The sequence below is a fragment of the Hyla sarda genome, chromosome 1, assembly GCF_029499605.1.
Source record: "Hyla sarda isolate aHylSar1 chromosome 1, aHylSar1.hap1, whole genome shotgun sequence".
Classification (NCBI taxonomy): domain Eukaryota; kingdom Metazoa; phylum Chordata; class Amphibia; order Anura; family Hylidae; genus Hyla; species Hyla sarda.
In genome coordinates this window covers 107,385,990-107,406,364 of record NC_079189.1, presented here as the reverse complement: position 1 = coordinate 107,406,364, position 20,375 = coordinate 107,385,990, and the positions used below count along the sequence as shown (strand labels likewise).

Here is a 20,375-nt window from a genome sequence, read left to right as displayed (position 1 = left end):
CTGCCCGAGCCTCTTCTGCTGAGACTGCCCTGCTGAACCTGGTCCAGGGTAATTCTTCTGTTGGCGAGTACGCCATCCAATTCCGTACTCTTGCTTCCGAATTATCCTGGAATAATGAGGCTCTCTGCGCGACCTTTAAAAAAGGCCTATCCAGTCGCATCAAGGATGTGCTGGCCGCACGAGAGATTCCTGCCAACCTGCAAGAACTTATCCATTTGGCCACCCGCATTGACATGCGTTTTTCTGAGAGACATCAAGAGCTCCGCCAGGAAAAAGACTTAGATCTCTGGGCACCTCTCCCACAGTCTCCGTTGCAATCTACGCCTGGGCCTCCCGCCGAGGAGGCCATGCAAGTGGATCGGTCTCGCCTGACCCAGGAAGAGAGGAATCGCCGTAGGGAAGAAAATCTTTGTCTGTACTGTGCCAGTACCGAACATTTCTTGGTGGATTGCCCTATTCGTCCTCCACGTCTGGGAAACGCACGCTCGCACCCAGCTCTCGTGGGTGTGGCGTCTCTTGATTCAAAGTCGGCTTCTCCACGTCTCACGGTGCCCGTGCGGATTTCTCCTTCAGCCAACTCCTCCCTCTCAGCCGTGGCCTGCTTGGACTCTGGTGCCTCTGGGAATTTTATTCTGGATTCCTTGGTGAATAAATTCCGCATCCCGGTGACCCGTCTCGTCAAGCCACTCTACATTTCCGCGGTCAACGGAGTCAGGTTGGATTGCACCGTGCGTTACCGCACGAAGCCCCTCCTAATGTGCATCGGACCTCATCACGAAAAAATTGAGTTTTTGGTCCTCTCCAATTGCACTTCCGAAATTCTCCTTGGACTACCATGGCTTCAACGCCATTCCCCAACCCTTGATTGGTCCACAGGAGAGATCAAGAACTGGGGCTCTGCCTGCCATAGGAAGTGCCTCTCCCCCCCTCCCAGTCCCGTCAGGCAGGCCTCAGTGCCTCCTCATGGCCCCCGTCCTGGTGTCACACTGCCCCGTGCCAGGCTTCGCCCTCTGCCCTCCCTCCCCATTCCCACTCCTGCTGTACTGCCTGCCGTTGAGGAAACCCTCCACTCTTTCCCGGTGTCCTCATCCCAGGGGAGGCAGTTACCGGACAAAGAAAAGGGGAGACCTAAGGGGGGGGGTACTGTTACGCCTAGCGCTCCGGGTCCCCGCTCCTCCCCGGAGCGCTCACGGCGCCTCTCTCTCCGCAGCGCCCCGGTCAGTCCCGCTGACCGGGAGCGCTGCACTGTCATGGCCGTCGGGGATGCGATTCGCACAGCGGGACGCGCCCGCTCGCGAATCGCATCCCAGGTCACTTACCCGTCCCGGTCCCCTGCTGTCATGTGCTGGCGCGCGCGGCTCCGCTCTCTAGGGCGCGCGCGCGCCAGCTCTCTGAGATTTAAAGGGCCAGTGCACCAATGATTGGTGCCTGGCCCAATTAGCTTAATTGGCTTCCACCTGCTCCCAGACTATATCTGATCACTGCCCTTGCACTCCCCGGCCGGATCTTGTTGCCTTAGTGCCTAGAGAAAGCGTTTACTGTATTTGTCCATACTGTGTACTTGACCTCCTGCTATTGCCATATTGACTACGATTCTTGCTGCCTGCCCCGACCTTCTGCTACGTCCGACCTTGCTCTTGTCTACTCCCTTGTACCGCGCCTATCTTCAGCAGTCAGAGAGGTTGAGCCGTTGCTAGTGGATACGACCTGGTTGCTACCGCCGCTGCAAGACCATCCCGCTTTGCGGCGGGCTCTGGTGAAAACCAGTAGCAGCTTAGAACCGGTCCACTAGCACGGTCCACGCCAATCCCTCTCTGGCACAGAGGATCCACCTCCAGCCTGCCGAATCGTGACACTGCCAAGAGCCAAGTCCTGCACAGGATCAGGAAAGTAGGCCAAAGTTGCGACCACCAAAATCAGTCCATAGACCCTCTTGGAGCCATGACAGTTTGCCTGTTCCTGAGGTACCGACAAAAGGGTCATGGGTCCATCCTAGTTTGGAGATGGTGCTCAAGCCCTATTGCCCCACTTTGATTCTAGTAAGCCTATAGCCTCTTTGAATCCTACTATCAACCGCTCCACCCTCCAATGTGGTGTGGCAGAGCTATGTTAATTCAATACCTGCCCCTGATGTTGGGAGGTACAGAGGAACCAGGAGAGGCACAACAAGAGTGAGGAAGAATATCCTCTAAAGGACTTCAAAGTAATGGCTTGTTGTTTTATTAACCACTTTTGTTTTACAGCAACCGAGTTCAAGAATTGTGCCTAGCAGGACTGTGCTAAGATTGTTCCAGTTCAAAGTTCAGCAACGTAACCACTAAGCTTTGTGCCTGACTATTAAGTCAAGAGACTCCTAGCCAGTAGGAGATTCATAAGGACTGTACCCGGCTGATTTGTGGTACGGACGTGTTTTCGTTTCCCTTCCCATGAACTCTTAGTGTAGGAGGACTGCTGATCCTTACATGCCAATTTGTATATTTTCCCATGAACTCTTAGTGTAGGTGGACTGCAGATCCTTACACGTCCGTTCTATGTATATAATCCTATATTTATGGGACTCTCTGCTAAATGTTGCACTTATCAGGTGTATGCGCCTGAACCTTGTTGGAGTGTTAGTAAATGTATAATAAAAATGTATATGGTTCTTGTACACAAGGAAGATAGCTTCATGTCTGTGTACATAAAAAGTAAGTAAAGGTTGTACACAGAAAATTGCCCGCTATATGCATGTGTACACCAAACCCAATAATGTAGATAATACTTGTACACATGTACATACAAAGGTATAAAAATGCTCAAAGGTCTTTTAGTAGTTACTCAGTAGGTGACACCTCGGCTCCTCCGAGGGTAGTAATATTGCTGTCGCCAATCGCTAGCACCTGTCTCAACGAAAATAATAGGGTAACTTATCCTTAAGATAGTACTTACACACATAGTACTCTAGACTACTCACTTAAATGTACTACTTCAGTCTATTTCAGTACATACACAAAAACAAAATGTATCTCACATTCAAAAAACACTTAGGAATTGTAGCATATTGATACCCAATTCCTGCCACTGTTAGGTGCACTCATATTTCTCTTTTCTGCATTACGTGTGTGAGATGCTCTACCTGGCCAGTAGGTTCTCTTGCAAGCCTAGAATTAAACACGTAGTTCTAAAGGTAACCTAGGTAGGTTATTTTGAAGTGCTCTAGGGGTAAGTAGCATGCAGCCAATAGACCCTAGTAGCCAATCTTACTGTGACCTAGCTTCCGGCTAGCCAGTATACCTTTCGTGTACTAACAGGTAACTCATTGTTGGCAAAAAGAAAAAAAAATGTGTGAGATAATAAAAAATGTTTAGTTAGCTTGAAGCTAAATGTATAGAGAGTTGTACTAATGTCAAGTTAGCCTCATAAAATGTGTAAGAGGGCTAAAACAAAATGTTTTAGGAGCTAGCAACTAAATGTCAGATAGCAGCCTAAATGTTTAGTAAGCTTAAAATGTATAGTAAGCTTAGTTAAAATTTTTTAGAAGCTAGAAATTAAAGGTCTAGATAGCTTCATAATTGTCCAGATAGCTTCATAATTGTCTAGGAAGCCTTTATAATTGTCTAGTAGGATTACTAGTCCTCAAATGTTTATAATGTCTAGAAAAATATCTAGTAGGTTTAAAAGTACCTAATGTATATAAAAGTTTTGTCAGGATAAAGATTCTGTCTAGTTCCTCTCCCAATCACTGCATCTGACGGCATCTGTCAATCACTGCCGTACTACATAGAGACTGTATTGCTAAGACTGTTGCTGTTAATTGGATGTACCGTAAGTACCTCAGTAAAGTTTATACAAGTTCAAGTTCATCCCTATTGTGGACCTTCATTCATTTAAGCACACACCTATCGCTTCTGGGAAGGGTGGCGATAGGCCGAAGATTTACCTCAGCGTATTAACCCTCACCCTGGCGTCACGAGTGACAGGGGTTAAATTAACCCCTCATCTACTGAAGCAACACCCCAACTACACTACACCCCAAGGCCCTACCAAACCTACATAAATTGGGTATCCCTGTAGCCGTATGTGTTACGCCTAGCGCTCCGGGTCCCCGCTCCTCCCCGGAGCGCTCACGGCGCCTTTCTCCCTGCAGCTCCCCGGTCAGCGCTGACCGGGAGCGCTGCCCTGTCATGGCCGTTGGGGATGCGATTCGCACAGCGGGACGCGCCCGCTCGCGAATCGCATCCCAGGTCACTTACCCGTTCCCGTCTCCTGCGGTCATGTGCTGGCGCGCGCGGCTCCGCTCTCTAGGGCGCGCGCGCGCCAGCTCCCTGAGACTTAAAGGGCCAGTGCACCAATGATTGGTGCCTGGCCCAATTAGCTTAATTGGTTCCCATCTGTTTCCTGGCTATATCTAGTCTCCTCCCTTGCACTTCCTTGCCGGATCTTGTTGCCCTAGAGCCTAGTGAAAGCGTTTTTGTGTGTTTATACCCTGTGTACCAGAACTTTGCTATCTCCCCTGACTACGAACCTTGCCGCCTGCCCCCGACCTTCTGCTACGTCCGACTTTGCTTCTGCCTACTCCCTTGTACCTCGCCTATCTTCAGCAGCCAGAGAGGTGAGCCGTTGCTAGTGGATACGACCTGGTCACTACCGCCGCAGCAAGACCATCCCGCTTTGCGGCGGGCTCTGGTGAAAACCTGTAGTGTCTTAGAACCGGTCCACTAGCACGGTCCTCGCTATCCCTCTCTGGCACAGAGGATCCACCTCCTGCCAGCCGGCATCGTGACAGTAGATCCGGCCATGGATCCCGCTGAGGTTCCCCTGCCAGTTGTCTCTGATATCGCCCGACAGATCGCCCATCTAACCCACCAGCTGTCGGAAGTGTCCACCATTGTGCGCCAACATTCGCAACTTCTTCAGCAATCATCTCCTTCGCCAGCTCCTGCACCTCCTCCGCTGCGAGTGGCCACTCCTAGCCTCCACCTGTCCTTGCCGGACAAATTTAATGGGGACTCTAAGTTTTGCCGTGGCTTTCTTTCGCAATGTTCATTGCACCTGGAGATGATGTCGGACCTGTTTCCCACTGAAAGGTCTAAGGTGGCTTTCGTAGTCAGCCTTCTGTCTGGAAAAGCTCTGTCTTGGGCCACACCGCTCTGGGACCGCAATGACCCCGTCACTGCCTCCGTACACTCCTTCTTCTCGGAAATCCGAAGTGTCTTTGAGGAACCTGCCCGAGCCTCTTCTGCTGAGACTGCCCTGTTGAACCTGGTCCAGGGTAATTCTTCCGTTGGCGAGTATGCCGTACAGTTCCGTACCCTTGCTTCAGAATTATCCTGGAATAATGAGGCACTCTGCGCGACCTTCAAAAAAGGCCTATCCAGTCGCATCAAGGATGTGCTGGCCGCACGAGAGATTCCTGCCAATCTGCAAGAACTCATCCATCTAGCTACCCGCATTGACATGCGTTTTTCTGAGCGACACCAAGAGCTCCGCCAGGAAAAAGACTTAGATCTCTGGGCACCTCTCCCACAGTATCCGTTGCAATCTACGCCTGGGCCTCCCGCCGAGGAGGCCATGCAAGTGGATAAGTCTCGCCTGACCCAGGAAGAGAGGAATCGCCGTAAGGAAGAGAATCTTTGTCTGTACTGTGCCAGTACCGAGCATTTCTTGGTGGATTGCCCTATCCGTCCTCCACGCCTGGGAAACGCACGCACGCACCCAGCTCACGTGGGTGTGGCGTCTCTTGGTTCCAAGTCTGCTCCTCCACGTCTCACGGTACCCGTGCGGATTTCTGCTTCAGCCAGCTCTTCTCTCTCAGCCGTGGCCTGCCTGGACTCTGGAGCTTCTGGAAATTTTATTCGAGAGTCCCTAGTGAATAAATTTCGCATTCCGGTGACCCGTCTTGTCAAGCCACTCCACGTTTCCGCGGTCAACGGAGCCAAGTTGGATTGCACCATACGTTTCCGCACGGAGCCCCTTCTTATGAGCATCGGATCTCATCATGAGAGGATTGAACTTTTGGTCCTCCCCAATTGCACCTCGGAAATTCTCCTTGGACTTCCCTGGCTTCAACTTCATTCCCCTACCCTGGATTGGTCCACTGGGGAGATCAGGAGTTGGGGGTCCTCTTGTTCCAAGAACTGTCTAAAACCGGTTCCCAGTACTCCCTGCCGTGACCCTGTGGTTCCTCCTGTTTCCGGTCCCCCTAAGGTCATTAAGGACTCTGCCTGCCACAGGAAATGCCCCTCCCCCCCTCCCAGTCCCGTCAGGCAAGCCTCTGTGCCACCCCATGGCCCCCGTCCTGGTGTCACACTGCCCCGTGCCAGGTCTCGCCCTCTGCCCTCTCTCCCCATTCCTACTCCTGCGGTTCTGCCTGCCGTTGAGGAATCCCTCCTTCCTTTCCCGGTGTCCTCATCCCAGGGGAGGCAGTTACCCGATAAAGAGAAGGGGAGACCTAAGGGGGGGGGTACTGTTACGCCTAGCGCTCCGGGTCCCCGCTCCTCCCCGGAGCGCTCACGGCGCCTTTCTCCCTGCAGCTCCCCGGTCAGCGCTGACCGGGAGCGCTGCCCTGTCATGGCCGTTGGGGATGCGATTCGCACAGCGGGACGCGCCCGCTCGCGAATCGCATCCCAGGTCACTTACCCGTTCCCGTCTCCTGCGGTCATGTGCTGGCGCGCGCGGCTCCGCTCTCTAGGGCGCGCGCGCGCCAGCTCCCTGAGACTTAAAGGGCCAGTGCACCAATGATTGGTGCCTGGCCCAATTAGCTTAATTGGTTCCCATCTGTTTCCTGGCTATATCTAGTCTCCTCCCTTGCACTTCCTTGCCGGATCTTGTTGCCCTAGAGCCTAGTGAAAGCGTTTTTGTGTGTTTATACCCTGTGTACCAGAACTTTGCTATCTCCCCTGACTACGAACCTTGCCGCCTGCCCCCGACCTTCTGCTACGTCCGACTTTGCTTCTGCCTACTCCCTTGTACCTCGCCTATCTTCAGCAGCCAGAGAGGTGAGCCGTTGCTAGTGGATACGACCTGGTCACTACCGCCGCAGCAAGACCATCCCGCTTTGCGGCGGGCTCTGGTGAAAACCTGTAGTGTCTTAGAACCGGTCCACTAGCACGGTCCTCGCTATCCCTCTCTGGCACAGAGGATCCACCTCCTGCCAGCCGGCATCGTGACAGTATGTACCTACAGAATAAAGATAATGTGTCATTTTTACCGAAAAGTGCACTGCGTAGAAAGGTAGCCCTAAAAAGTAGATGGCGTTTTTTTTTTTCATTTCACCCCACAAATATCTTTTTTTTTGCCGCAGATTATGTAATAAGTAATGTAATTACAAAGTACAATTGGTGACGCAAAGAACAAGCCCTTACGTGGGTCTGCAGGTGCAAAATTGATGAGGAGGAAAAAACGAAAGTGCAAAAACAAAGATTGTTTTGAGTCCTTAACCTCTTAAGGACCCAGCTCATTTTCACCTTAACCCCTTAGGGACTCCGCCTATTTTTACCTTAAAGCTCAACTGTCAGGAGTTTTAACCCCTTTAAACCAGCCCCAGCTTGTCAAAGTTGCTAGAAATAAAATTTCTTCTTTCTAGCAGCTTTAATGATGCTAAAAAAATGCTTTTAACGATAGTCAGCAACAGTCGGATAGGCGTGGCTATGCCCACAGCTGCCACGCCTATCCCCTGTATATCAGTGCTGGGGATGCTGTGTGATTGGTCCACAGGTCCCAGCACTGAGAGCCCTTATTACTGTACTGTACTGTAGAAGAATAAACGGCGCCCGTTCATCTATGCACTCCGGTGATGGGGGCAGCCAGCACTTACAGCAAGCACTAGCTCTCTTTCTGCTAGTACTTGCTCCCTATAGCCCAATGCACGACATAATGCTGTAGTGGAGTAAATTGGCATCTTATGACCCCTATAACTTTTTTATTTTTGAGTGTATGAGGGCTAATTTTTTGCGCCGTCATCGGTACTTTTTATCGGTACCATTTCTGTTTTGATGGGACATTTTGATCGCTTTTCATTAATAATTTTATGGTATATGAAGTGACCAAAAATGCACAATTTTGGACTTTGGTATTTTTTTACTTTTACGCCATTGATCGTGTGGTTTGGCTAGCCTAATATTTTAATAGTTCGGACAAATACGCATGCTTTGGTTCCACATATGATAATTTTTCTTCTTTATTACATAATTTTATAAAAAAAATGGGAAAAGGGGGTGATTTAAACTTTTAGTAGGGAAGGGGTTAATGAACTTTTATTTAAAAAAAATGTAAAAAATTTTTTCATAGGGGGCTAAAACATTCAATCTTCTGATTGCATATATTGATCAGTGCTATGCCATTGTAAAGCACTGATCAGTGTAACCGGTGATCTGCTGCTCTAGCCTGCTGCGCATGCATGGAGCAGTAGATCGCCAATCAGGCAACGGAGAGGCAGATGAGGACCCTTCCGTTGTCCTGTAAACTGATCGGGAAGTCGCAATTTTGTCACGATAGTCCTGATCAGCTCTGCTGAGCTGTCGGGATTATTTTACTTTTGTTTTAGATGCTGCGATAAACTTTGATCATGGTGTCTAAAGGGTTAATGCCAGACATCGGCCTGATTGGCCGTGCCCAGCATTAGACTTGGGTCCTGACTGCCCGTTGCAACCAGGACCCATCGGGTTTAACCCGTTCCCCGCCAGTGAGAATGGTTTAAACCCATTATACCAGGGATGCAGGGCATATGCATATGCCCTGTGTCCCCAAGAGGTTAAGGATGCAGACCTATTTTGCAAATCTGACCACCGTCACTTTAAGCATTAATGACTCTGGGATGCTTTTTACCTTTCATTCTGAATCCGAGATTGTTTTCTCGTGACATATTTTACTTAAATTTTCATCGTTACTTGCATCCTTTCTTGGTGAAAAATCCTAAAATGTCATGAAAATTTTGCACATTTAGCATTTTTTTTACTTTGAAACTCTCTGCTTGTAAGAAAATGGATATTCCAAATGAATTATATATTGATTCACAAATATAATATGTCTATTTTATGTTGACCTCATAAAGTTGACATGTTTTTACTTTTTGAAGACATTAGAGATTTTCACGAAAATTTCAAAATCTGAAATTTTCAGGGCCCAGTTAAGTTTGAAGTGGATTTGAGGGGCCTTTCTGTAAGAAATATCCCATAAATGACCACATTATAGAAACAACACCCCTCATAGAATAAAAAATGACATTCAGAAAGTTTATTAACCCTTTAGGTGTTTCACAAGAATAGTAGTAAAATGGAGGAGAAAAATCAAAATCTGCATTTTTTACACTAACATGTTCTTGTAGCCCCATTTTTTTTCATTTTTAAAAGTGGTATAAGGAGAAAAAGCCCCCCAAAATTTGCAGCCTAATTTTTCTCGAGCATGGAAATACCTCATATGTTGACATAAAGTGCTCTGCGGGCTCACAACATGGCTCAAGAGGGAAAGAGCAACTGTGGGATTTTTTTTATCAAATTTTGCTGTCATGGTTTTTGGAGCACATGTGTCATTTAAGAAGCCCCCATGGTGTAAAAAAACAAAACAAACACATTGCATACTATTTTTGAAACTACACCCTCAAGGAACGTAACAAGGGGTATACTGAGCCTTAACACTTCACAGGTGTTTGACGACTTTGTGTTGAATTTGGACGTGAAAATGAAAAATTTTATTTTTAACACTAAAATTGTGGTGTTACCCCAAATTTGTCTTTTTCAGAAGGAGGAATAGGAGAAAATGGACCCCAAAATTTTAAGCCCAATTTTAAACTTGCAAGTGTACCCTGAGGTACTTTTGCAAAGTTTGTACATCTTCACGCCATACCGTGCTTGCTTGGTTGGGATGTATTGCCGGAAGCTGAGTCTCCCCTTAAAGCTGAAGAGAGACTCATCAATAGCAACCTCCCTTCCAGGGACATAGGCCTCCCAAAATATGGCCTCGAAATGATTGATGACCGGCCTGATTTTATACAGGCGGTCATACACGGGATCAGTTAGGGGGGACATGCTGCATTATCAGCATAATGCAAACATTTCTGAATGGCCTTGAACCGGGGACGTGCCATGGCCATATTGCAGAGCGGGGTCTGGTAAAGAAAGTCCCCACTACAATATTGCCTGACACTGTTTTTTTTTTTACCAGGCCCATATGCAGCACGAGGCCCCAAAATGTCCTCATTTCGGCTGCATCGACTGGGAACCAGCCACCCGTCCAAGCCAAAAGTGAGCCCGGGTTTGTGAGGTTTGCGGTCCTGCATGGGGGCGCCTCCGCCGCCTTGGTGGCCCATCATCAGAAATAGATGATGAGGAGGACGAGGAAATAAGGAATCTGGGGTCTTCCTCGTCCTCTGTGGTGCTTTCAGTGTCAGAGGCAAGTATGGCATATGCCTCCTCCTCTGAAAACGCCCTGCGGGCCATTTCCCTACTCTAAACGGGATGGGGGTGTGTGTATATGTGTGTGGGGAAAACTTTCTGTATGTGCTGTGTTTGGTGTGGTGCGAGACTACCTCCCTAACGCGCCCTAACCTAACTAACTAAACCCGCCCTAACAGAAAAAATATAAACTAAAAAGGAAAAAAAAAACTAAAAAAAAAAAACTTCTAGCGCAAAAAAAAGCGTGTACCTAATCAGTGGTGTGCACACAGATTATTGCTTGTTGGCCGTGGGGCAGGCTACACACAAAGGTACAGTCCGTCCACACAGGACAGGCCTGATACGGGTGGCACAGACCGCCTATAACGGCAAAAAATAAAAATAAAAAAGCCACTATAACCCGAAAAAGCACCTGCACCAAAAAAAAAATAATAATAAGATGATCAGTAGTACGGCGGCAGACGGCAGTGACCCAGGGGTCACGCAGCTAAAGGTGCTACGGACCCGCAGACACCTACAAATCTATATTTTTTTTTTACTCCAAACCTGTCCCTGCCTAATCTAAACTGTCCCTGATTGCTTTATGTGCCAAGGGGCAACAGAAAGGGGGCAAGGGGGCACTTTTTTTTTTAACTATGAGGGCTCCGTCCTGCACAACAGATCTCTGAATAATGGAGGACAAGACGGAGCAACATGCTCCTTCACCCTCCCTCCCCTCTCCATACTGCTGTGATTGGTGCGGTCACTATGGCCGCCCAATCACAGCTGTACTGGGGGCTGGCAACACTGCCACCTCCCAGTACTGTACGGATCATGATTGGTGGTGTATGTTACACCGGCGATCATCATCCTTATCTGGGTCATGAGGTCACACGTGACCCATGTGATCTGGAATCGCTGCAGATCGCCATTTGTATTTACCGGGGAACTGTGCCGATCACCGATATGAGGGGGTCTCAGCAATCATCCGGGATGAATTAATTCAGAAGGTATCCTGGTCCAGTCCCTGCCCGGCGAGCGTCGGGAACGGAATCGACGAAAATCGTTGGTCTGAATTGACCGGCGGGGGTCTCAGAACCCTCCTCGGCGATGTGCCGGGATGCCTGCTGAATGATTTCAGCAGGCATCCAGGTCTAGTCCCCAACCGGAAAAAAACAAAAAACCTGCAGAATACCCCTCAATAAAAAATAATATACAGACACAAAATGTAGAAAAATCATGACTCAATTTTATTGGGTATATAATACATGAACAGCAAGAACCCCCCCCCTCCCTAAAAAACACACACACATTGGACAAAATTAAAAGACAGGCGGTGGGGGAACACCATACAGAGGTAACAAACTCTAATCCTGTATAAATAACATTGTAATATAGAGACAGACCAAGCCTAATACTGATAGATACAATAGGGGTGTATGGTATAAAAGTGCAAACAGTGCATGCAATTTCTATATGGTGCAATGAAGTACAATGTAAACAGTATGGTCACAACATATACCAGATAATGTGCACCATACACAAAGTGCATGTGCCTTTACTACAATAAGAAGGAGTCCTATATGGGTTATATATCCTAAACCACTAACACATAATCGTTACAGTGCACGAGGACAATAGACACTATACAAACCAAGATGTATATGGCTGGTGTGCTCCGGTGTTCCCCCACCTCAACACTCCAACGCGTTTCGCCCCGCTTCCTCCGGGAGTGATCAGCGGCGTAGACCATAATAGGCGTTTGCATATCCCCTGCGTCCTGAAGAGGTTAAGGTGAAAATGGTCTGAGTCCTTAAGGGGTTAAAGGTGGTTAAAGCATTAGAAAATCTACAAAAGAAACTGACTTTATTGTGTCAAAAACATTTCAATGCAATTCTTCCTGTGATGAGTTATATGACAGGCTATCCCAGTTATGATATCACCCTTTGCACTAACATGTTTACATTTTTTTAAACTATACTAGTCTTATGCTAAAACAATATGACTAGTGGCACTATGTATTTGACAGGTCAAAAAAGACACTCTCAGTTGCAATTCTTGTATGCAGAGGATTATTATGTACTAACTAGGTTTATTGCATAAGCAAGCATTGAACTGCAAGATAGTTAAACATTGCCCCCAAACACACAGTTTTGTAATACAATGTAAACATGCCCCCTTTTTGAATGAAAAGGCAAAGGATAGAGGGAGATACTGCAGTCACAGCTTGGGAACTAATATCTGCACATCAGGTACTTTATATGATCATTTTCTTTTCGTAATTTTGAACTAAAAACAAAATCTTCTTCAATAAGGATTACAGTATTTTGTCTGTTTGTGAAGGGTTTATATATCTGTTATGATTCATTACAGGATGAAATTTTATTACACTGTGACGAGTCTTCTCTTGCTGTTTGATTTGGCTTGTGGAGGTGAAGTAACATGTCTGTGAATATTAGCTAATGTATAACAAATATGTTTACCCAAAACTGCTTAAATATCAGATGTAATGTGACATGAGATGTGCATTAATCTAAAATATCATTAACAGTTTAAATATTAAAATTGTAAAGGTGTTTTCTATGATTTTACTTACATGGCCTTAGAATCAGTTTAAGGTAGGTGTGTGTATGTGTGTGTGTGTGGGGGGGGGGGGGGAGGGGGGGGGCGAGTGTTGTGGTGTGGGGGGCTGAATGTTAAAAGAGGTAATTCCGCCATTCCATGACCACATGTTATCACAATATTGTTACAGACCAAGATTATTCCATACCAGCTCTACACAGTTCCTGAAGACCATATAATTGGTTTTAGTGCAGTTACATCCAATGACTCACAGTTGAACTTATCTCTAATCACTGTTAGTCACTCTCCCTTTTGTGTGCCCATCCAACCCAGACTACCAGGGTGATTTCTGTCTGCCATAACTCAAAGATGCATTTTAGTCTCAACATTTTTCCAGCATCCTCCTAACTTTGCCCCGGCGCTTAAACCATGATAATGCTCCCTAGTTGTCCTCAATAGTAAAGTGTGTAGGTAAGTGGGTTGAGGGGAGTAAGTAGTTCTTCCTAATAAGCATTTTAATACCAACCAACAAAGCTAAAAAAATACATTTTATAAGAATTTCACATAAAAACATTTTTTTAAAGTTTCAAATACTCACATCAGTCCCAAAAATACAAAAGCCCTGATTGACCATTTGATTGACCAAGTACCACTTAAGTATAATAACTTACATGTCATAGATCCATGTGCAAGACAATAGGGGACATTTATCAATGTTTGCTTATGTATACCTTTTTTTTAGTTATTTTTTCTTACTATTTTTTTGCTTATGTGCGACTTATTTATCAACTGCTTTCAGCCTGTTGATAAATTTCTTTCACTTAAGCACTTTTTCTTTTTTTTTGCTTTGGTAGTGGCTTTTTCTGCTCCATGCCTGAGCTGGAGTAAATTTAGTAGGTTTTTCCATGAGATGCAACTTTTTTGCGACTTTCGCACTTGATAAATCTCTGATCACTGCAAGTCAAAAATCACTTTTTGCTTTGGTAAGCAAGATTTTTATTTTTTGCTGAGGACACTGAACATGCAAAAAGTCGCAGAAAAAAGAGCGTAGTCGCAAGTGCGACTTTTTTGCGACAATTTTAAGCAAAAAAAAAACTACTAAATGCTTTGATAAATGTCCCCCAATGTAGATAGAAACTTCTCAGGTGAATGACACATAAATGTAGTTCCTACAGAATAAATGTAATTCTTCAAACAGAATACTTGCTGTATATGTCTAGACACCAAAAAAGTCCTAACTTCAAGGACATCCTTGACTGTAATACCCTATACTAACTCAAACAATTGCTTTGAAATGTGTTTGCTAAGAACAATAATAATATGATAGAAAAAATCGTCCCAGTCAACAGAACATGTCCCGACGTGCTTCCCCATATATAAAATCAGGGCACTATGGTGTTTTGTAATGGAGTGGTAGATGTTTTAGTGGAGTGGTGGATGATAGCAGCACAGTCATAAGTTATAGTCGATTATATATATATTGCGCCTAATTACGTAAATACTATGTGTGAACCCACTCTAACTCAACATATCACTACATAAAATAACACAGTTCATGAATTTCCTTTTGATAGACTGTGTACCTGAACTAGAACATGATGTGCTTCTACAAGGTGGAGACATGGGTAATGTATTTGCTCCAGATGTTGAGTACTGCCAAATGGTCTGTACCTTCAGTGCCCGTTGCCTGATGTTTTCTTATCTACCAGCAAGCTGGTCAAATGATAATGAAAGGTAAGGCAGCATGGAGGAAGGCTGATATTGTTTGAATTTGTTTAAATGTTTTTCTTTATTTTATTTTATTACAATTATGTTGGGGAAAAAAAGTATTACATATCCAAAAAAGTAGAAGAACGACACATCCACATAAGTTAGAAAAAGCAGGGGGCTCGCAGGTGTGCAAACCTGGTTTAGAGGTTCTCAATCCATAAAAAGAAGTTTAACCCCTTAAGGACCGGGTTTTTTTTCGTTTTTGAATTTTCGTTTTTTGCTCCTTGCCTTTAAAAAACATAACTCTTTCAATTTTGCACCTAAAAATCCATATGATTGCTTATTTTTTGCGCCACCAATTCTACTTTGTAATTACGTCAGTCATTTTGCCCAAAAATCTACGGTGAAACGGAAAAAAAGAATCACTGTGAGACAAAATTGAAAAAAAAAATCGCCGTTTTGTAATTTTGGGGGCTTCCGTTTCTACGTAGTACATTTTTCGGTAAAAATTATACCTTATCTTTATTCTGTAGGTTCATATGATTAAAATGATACCCTACTTATATAGGTTTGATTTTGTCGTACTTCTGGAAAAAATCATAACTTCGTGCAGGAAAATTAATACGTTTAAAATTGTCATCTGATCCCTATAACTTTTTTATTTTTCCGCGTATGGGGCGGTATGAGGGCTAATTTTTTCCTCTGTGTCGCGGGCATGTCACATTTAGGAAGCCCCTATGGTGCCAGAACAGCAAAAAAAATTAAAAAAAACATGGCATACTATTTTGGAAATTACACCCCTATAGGCACGTAACAAGTGGTACACTGAGCATTTACACTCCACTGGTGTTGAACAGATCTTTGGAACAATGGGCTGTGCAAATGAAAAATTACATTTTTCATTTTGACGGACCACTGTTCCAAAAATCTGTCAGACACTTGTGGGGGTTAAATGCCCACTGCACCCCTTATTACATTCTGTGAGGGGTGTAGTTTCCAAAATGGGGTCACATGTGGGGGGGTTCCACTGTTTTTGCACTATGGGGGCATTGTAAACACAGATAGCCTTCAATTCCAGACACATTCTCTCTCCAAAAGCCCAATAGTGCTCCTTCTCTTCTGAGCATTGTAGTGCGCTAGCAGAGCACTTTACATCCACATTTGGGTTATTTATATACTCAGAAGAAATGAGTTTACAAATTATGGGGGGCTTTTTCATATTACCCTTTGTGAAAAGGAAACATTTTAGATAACACCAGCTTTTAAGTGAAGAAATGCTAATTTTTCATTTGCCCGTCCAAATTTAACGAAAATTTTTCAAACACCTATGGGGTGTTAAGGCTCACTATACCCCTTGTTCCATTCTGTGAGGGGTGTAGTTTCCAAAATGGGGTCACATGTGGGTGTTTATTTTGTGTTTATGTCAGAACCGCTGTAACAATCAGCAACCGCTGTGCAAATCACCTCAAATGCTCATGGTGCGCTCTCACTCCTGCGTACTCAGGAGAAATTGTGTTACAAATTTTTATGGTTTCTTTTTCCTTTTACCTCTTGTGAAAATAAAAAGTATGGGGCAACACCAGTATGTTGGTGTAAAAAGTAATTTTTTTTTACAATAACCTGCTGGAGTATACACCAACTTTACCTTTTCATAAGGGGTAAAAGGAGAAAAAGCCCCCCAAAATTTGTTAGGCAAATTTTCCCGAGTACGGAAATACCCCATATGTGGCCCTAAACTGTTGCCTTGAAATACGACAGGGCTCCGAAGTGAAAGAGCACCATGCACATTTGAGACCTAAATGAGGGATTTGCATGGTGGGCATAGGGGTATTCTACACCAGTTATTCCCAAACAGGGTGCCTCCAGCTGTTGCAAAACTCCCAGCATGCCTGGACAATCAATGGCTGTCCGGCAATACTGGGAGTTGTTATTTTGCAACAGCTGGAGGCTCCATTTAGGAAACACTGCTGTATGAGATGTTTTCATATTTATTGAGGGGGATGGGGGGACAGTGTAAGGGGGTGTACATGTAGTGTTTTACTTTTTATTTTGTGTTAGTGTAGTGTAGTGCTTTTAGGGTACATTCACACGATCGGGGGTTCACAGTGAGTTTTCCGCTGGGAGTTAGAGCTGCGGCTGGAAAATTTGCTGCATCTCAAACTTTCCGCGAGAAACTCACTGTAAACCCCCGCCCATGTGAATATACCCTGTACATTCATATGGGGGGGGGGGTGCAAACCTCCAGCTGTTGCAAAACTACAACTCCCAGCATGCCCTTTGGCTGTCCGTGCATGCTGGGGGTTGTAGTTATGCAACAGATGGAGGCACACTGGTTGCAAAACACAGAGTTTGTTACTTAACTCCGTGTTTCCAACCAGTGTGTCTCCAGCTGTTGCAAAACTAAAACTCCCAGCATGCATGGTCTGTCAGTGCATGCTGGGAGTTATAGTTTTACAGCTTTAGTTTTTTACAGCTGGAGGCACACAGGTTGGGAAACACTGAGTAAGGAAACAGACAATGTTTCCCAACCAGTGTGCCTCCAGTTGTTGCAAAACTACAACTCTCAGCATGCACAGACAGCCAAATGGCATGTTGGGAGTTGTAGTTATGCAACATCTGGAGGAGAACAGTTTGGAGACCACTGTGTAGTGGTATCCAAACTGTAGCCCTACAAATGTTGCAAAACTTCAACTCCAAGCATTCCCAGACTGCCCAGGCATGCTGGAAGTTGTAGTTCGGCAACATCTGAAGGGCCAGATGTTGCCGAACTAAAACTCCCAGCTTGCCTGGACAGTCTCGGCATGCTTTTAATTGTAATTTTGCAACATCTGGAGGGCTACAGTTTGGACACCACTTTAGAGTCGTCTCCAAACAGTGCCCTTCCAGATGTTGCAAAACTACAACTCCCAGCATGCTGAGACTGTCCAGGCGTGCTGGGAGCTGTAGTTCTGCAACATCTGAAGGGCGAAATGTTACAGAACTACAACTCCCAGCAGGCCTGGACTGTATGGGCATGCTGAGAGTTGTAGTTTTGCAACATCTGGAAGGACACAGTTTGGGTCCACTGCATAGTGGTCTCCAAACTGTGGCCCTCCAGATGTTGCAAAACTACAACTCCCAGCATGCCCAGACAGCCAAAGGCTGTCTGGGCATGCTGGGAGTTGTAGTTTTGAAACTCCTAGAAGCAGCAGTGAAGATCACTTTACAGCGATCTTCACTGCTGCCTCTGACACTGTGGCTGCTTTCCTGCCGGTCCTCCCCTGCTCCAATCGCCGGTACCCGGTCCTCGGTCCCCGCGTGCCCACATGTCGCCATCTTCCCCCGTTCTGTCCGGCCTTTCAGGGGTGGGCAGAGTAGGGGATCTCAACTGTCACCCCTGGTCAGTCCTGATCGGCCAATCACAGGGGATAGGAGGAGGTGGCACCACTGCCACCTCGCTCCTATCCTTCAGATGGTGTAGAAAAGGAGTGATGTAGTTGCCCATAGTAACTAGTCAGTTGCCCATAGCAACTAGCCTTTTAAAAAGGCCTTCCTAAAATGAAAGAAACAATCTGAATGGTTGCTATGGGCAACTGTCTGGGATACACAGACGTCTATCCTAGTAAAAAATAAAAGAGAAAATTAAAATAGTAAAAGACAGATGAGATGGAGCAAGTGGTATATTACTGCCTGCAATCTTATACGTTTCTATCTTATGTTCATTCATAGGCTAACATAAGGGGTAGAATGTGCTTTATATGTCTACTATGAAATAAAATGAGGCCTATATGTTTGCTTTGGAATATTGACATAAAAGAAAAAAATAATTTTCTCTTTCATTTTCCAGGTTTGCATGCTTTCTGAAGGACAGTCCAACATTAACATTAACGAAAACGATGGTGCCAGGAGCCATTTCAGGGCATTCCTTAAAACATTGTACAAAGAGAATATATGGTGAGAACTTCCATTTTCATTTACCACTTTAGTGTTTCATACAAGAACCTGTTATCTAGTTGGTCTATGTGTACTTTGACACAGTGACGGGAATTGTGGACACAGAACACTATATTTTCCCAAGATATCTGTTGTATATAGCTATCAAGCTTCAGAAAGCGCATATCTCATCAAGGAAAGTTGAGTAAAATATGGAAAATCCAGAAACAGTAAAAATCCCTTGGCTTGCTTGTGGCTTTTTTAAGTACTTTTTTTTTCAGGACATTATTTTTATGGGATGATAGGCAGATCTGGGGTTGGGCCTTTCATTCTCTTCATGGGCCAGTCCAGGCCAGCACAGGTGCTCGTCACCATGCTTTTAGGACTAGGGGGCAGTCATTCTGCAAGTGAGGCTGTGAAGAAAATGCACCACTGATAAGAATTTGAATCCCAATATTTGCAGCTTCAAAAAGGGGACATTGTGAATCGCGTGAGCAACACATTTGTTGTCTACTTTGTTGGGTGGCTGGTAGCATGCCACATGCATAGACAAGGACAATTTATGTATAGTTAACACTGGACAAGGAGGATCTATTTTGTGTTTTTAAGGCTGTAATTTTTTTTAGTTGATGAGACCCTGTTTAGTTGGTGAAACCCTGTTTAAACCTTACCTCCATATTTCTGCCTTTGACTGCTATTTTTCCGTCTCTGCGGAACTAATCTCCCACAATCAGTCAGACTTGTAATCATGTGACTTAATCAGAGTAATAAAACACAAGGGTACAGCAGGAATAAAACAAATGGTGCTGCAAAACTAGTAACGTTGAATGTGCATGATACTTTATAGGCAAAAAAACAAAAACAAGAGAGCTTCTTTAAGCCATCTTGCGGCCAGTCACTTCATTACAATACATTGCAGAAGGATCAAATGACTCAGAGCCTGTGTGTGTATGTTACAGCAGAGAAAAGCACGTTCCAGCAGCGTTTAATATCATCTTAGTCACATCAGCATTCTCGTGGACGGAGAGCATTGTTTTTTTCACTGAAAAGGATTTTTACTGCAGCTGCAGGCATTAACCTCCCAGTCCCTTTCTTCAGCATAGTACAGAAAGGGGCACATAGCTGTGTGTTGCCTCATACATTTCAACAAGCTGCCTCAACTTCATAAACCTTAGCAGAGGAGGCAGGAATAATTTTTCAGTGCAATTCAGTGTCTTTGTTCCACAAAAAATCATCTACTGGCTATACTAGTCTGTAGACGGTATAACACACAGCAGTCCATTCCTAATAGTCTGTGACAGAGTGCAATTTTGTGTTTAGTACACAGCTTTTTTTGACAGCAGCCTGTTGCGTACTGCTGGTGTTTTACAAGAATATGTTTTTTTTTAAGGTACTGTAGTGCATTTTTCTGCCCTCATAAGTGCATACCGCATACGTACATCTAAATAGTGTACTATTTTGTACCTGTTAATCTGTCAAGGGCCTACATACTGTGAAAGGACAGCCAAAAGTAATCACCGGCTGGTAGTATACAAAAATACTGAGTTTTTAGGTGTATTGTAGCACATTTTTCTGCCCTCATAAATGCATACCGCATACGTACATCTAAGTAGTGTTCTACTTTGTAACTGTTAATCTGTCAAGGGCCTACATAGAGTGAAAGGAGGGCCAAAAGTACTCACCGGCCATTGTACAAAACGACAGAGTTTTTAGGCGTATTGTAGCACATTTTTCTGCCCTCAACAGTGCATACCGCATACGTACATCTAAGTATTGTACTATTTTGTACATGTTAATCTGTCAAGGGCCTACATACTGTGAAAGTACAGCCAAAAGTAATTA

At 45.1% G+C, this 20,375-nt stretch overlaps 1 protein-coding gene across 7 annotated transcripts in view; it reads left to right on the top strand.

The window, feature by feature from the left end:
- The window catches only part of KLKB1 (kallikrein B1), a 121,527-nt gene that overhangs the window by 11,205 nt on the left and 89,947 nt on the right, over window positions 1-20,375 (top strand). For 4 of the 7 annotated variants that reach the window (XM_056559379.1, XM_056559366.1, XM_056559417.1 and 1 more), the window contains exons 2-4: window positions 12,723-12,781; window positions 14,486-14,645; window positions 18,448-18,554. In XM_056559379.1, coding sequence (XP_056415354.1) covers window positions 12,723-12,781; window positions 14,486-14,645; window positions 18,448-18,554 — 326 coding nt within the window. Of the gene's footprint in view, window positions 1-12,722; window positions 12,782-14,485; window positions 14,646-18,089; window positions 18,343-18,447; window positions 18,555-20,375 lie in introns of those variants that run through there. The other 3 variants (XM_056559407.1, XM_056559388.1, XM_056559396.1) reach the window with 3 other exon arrangements.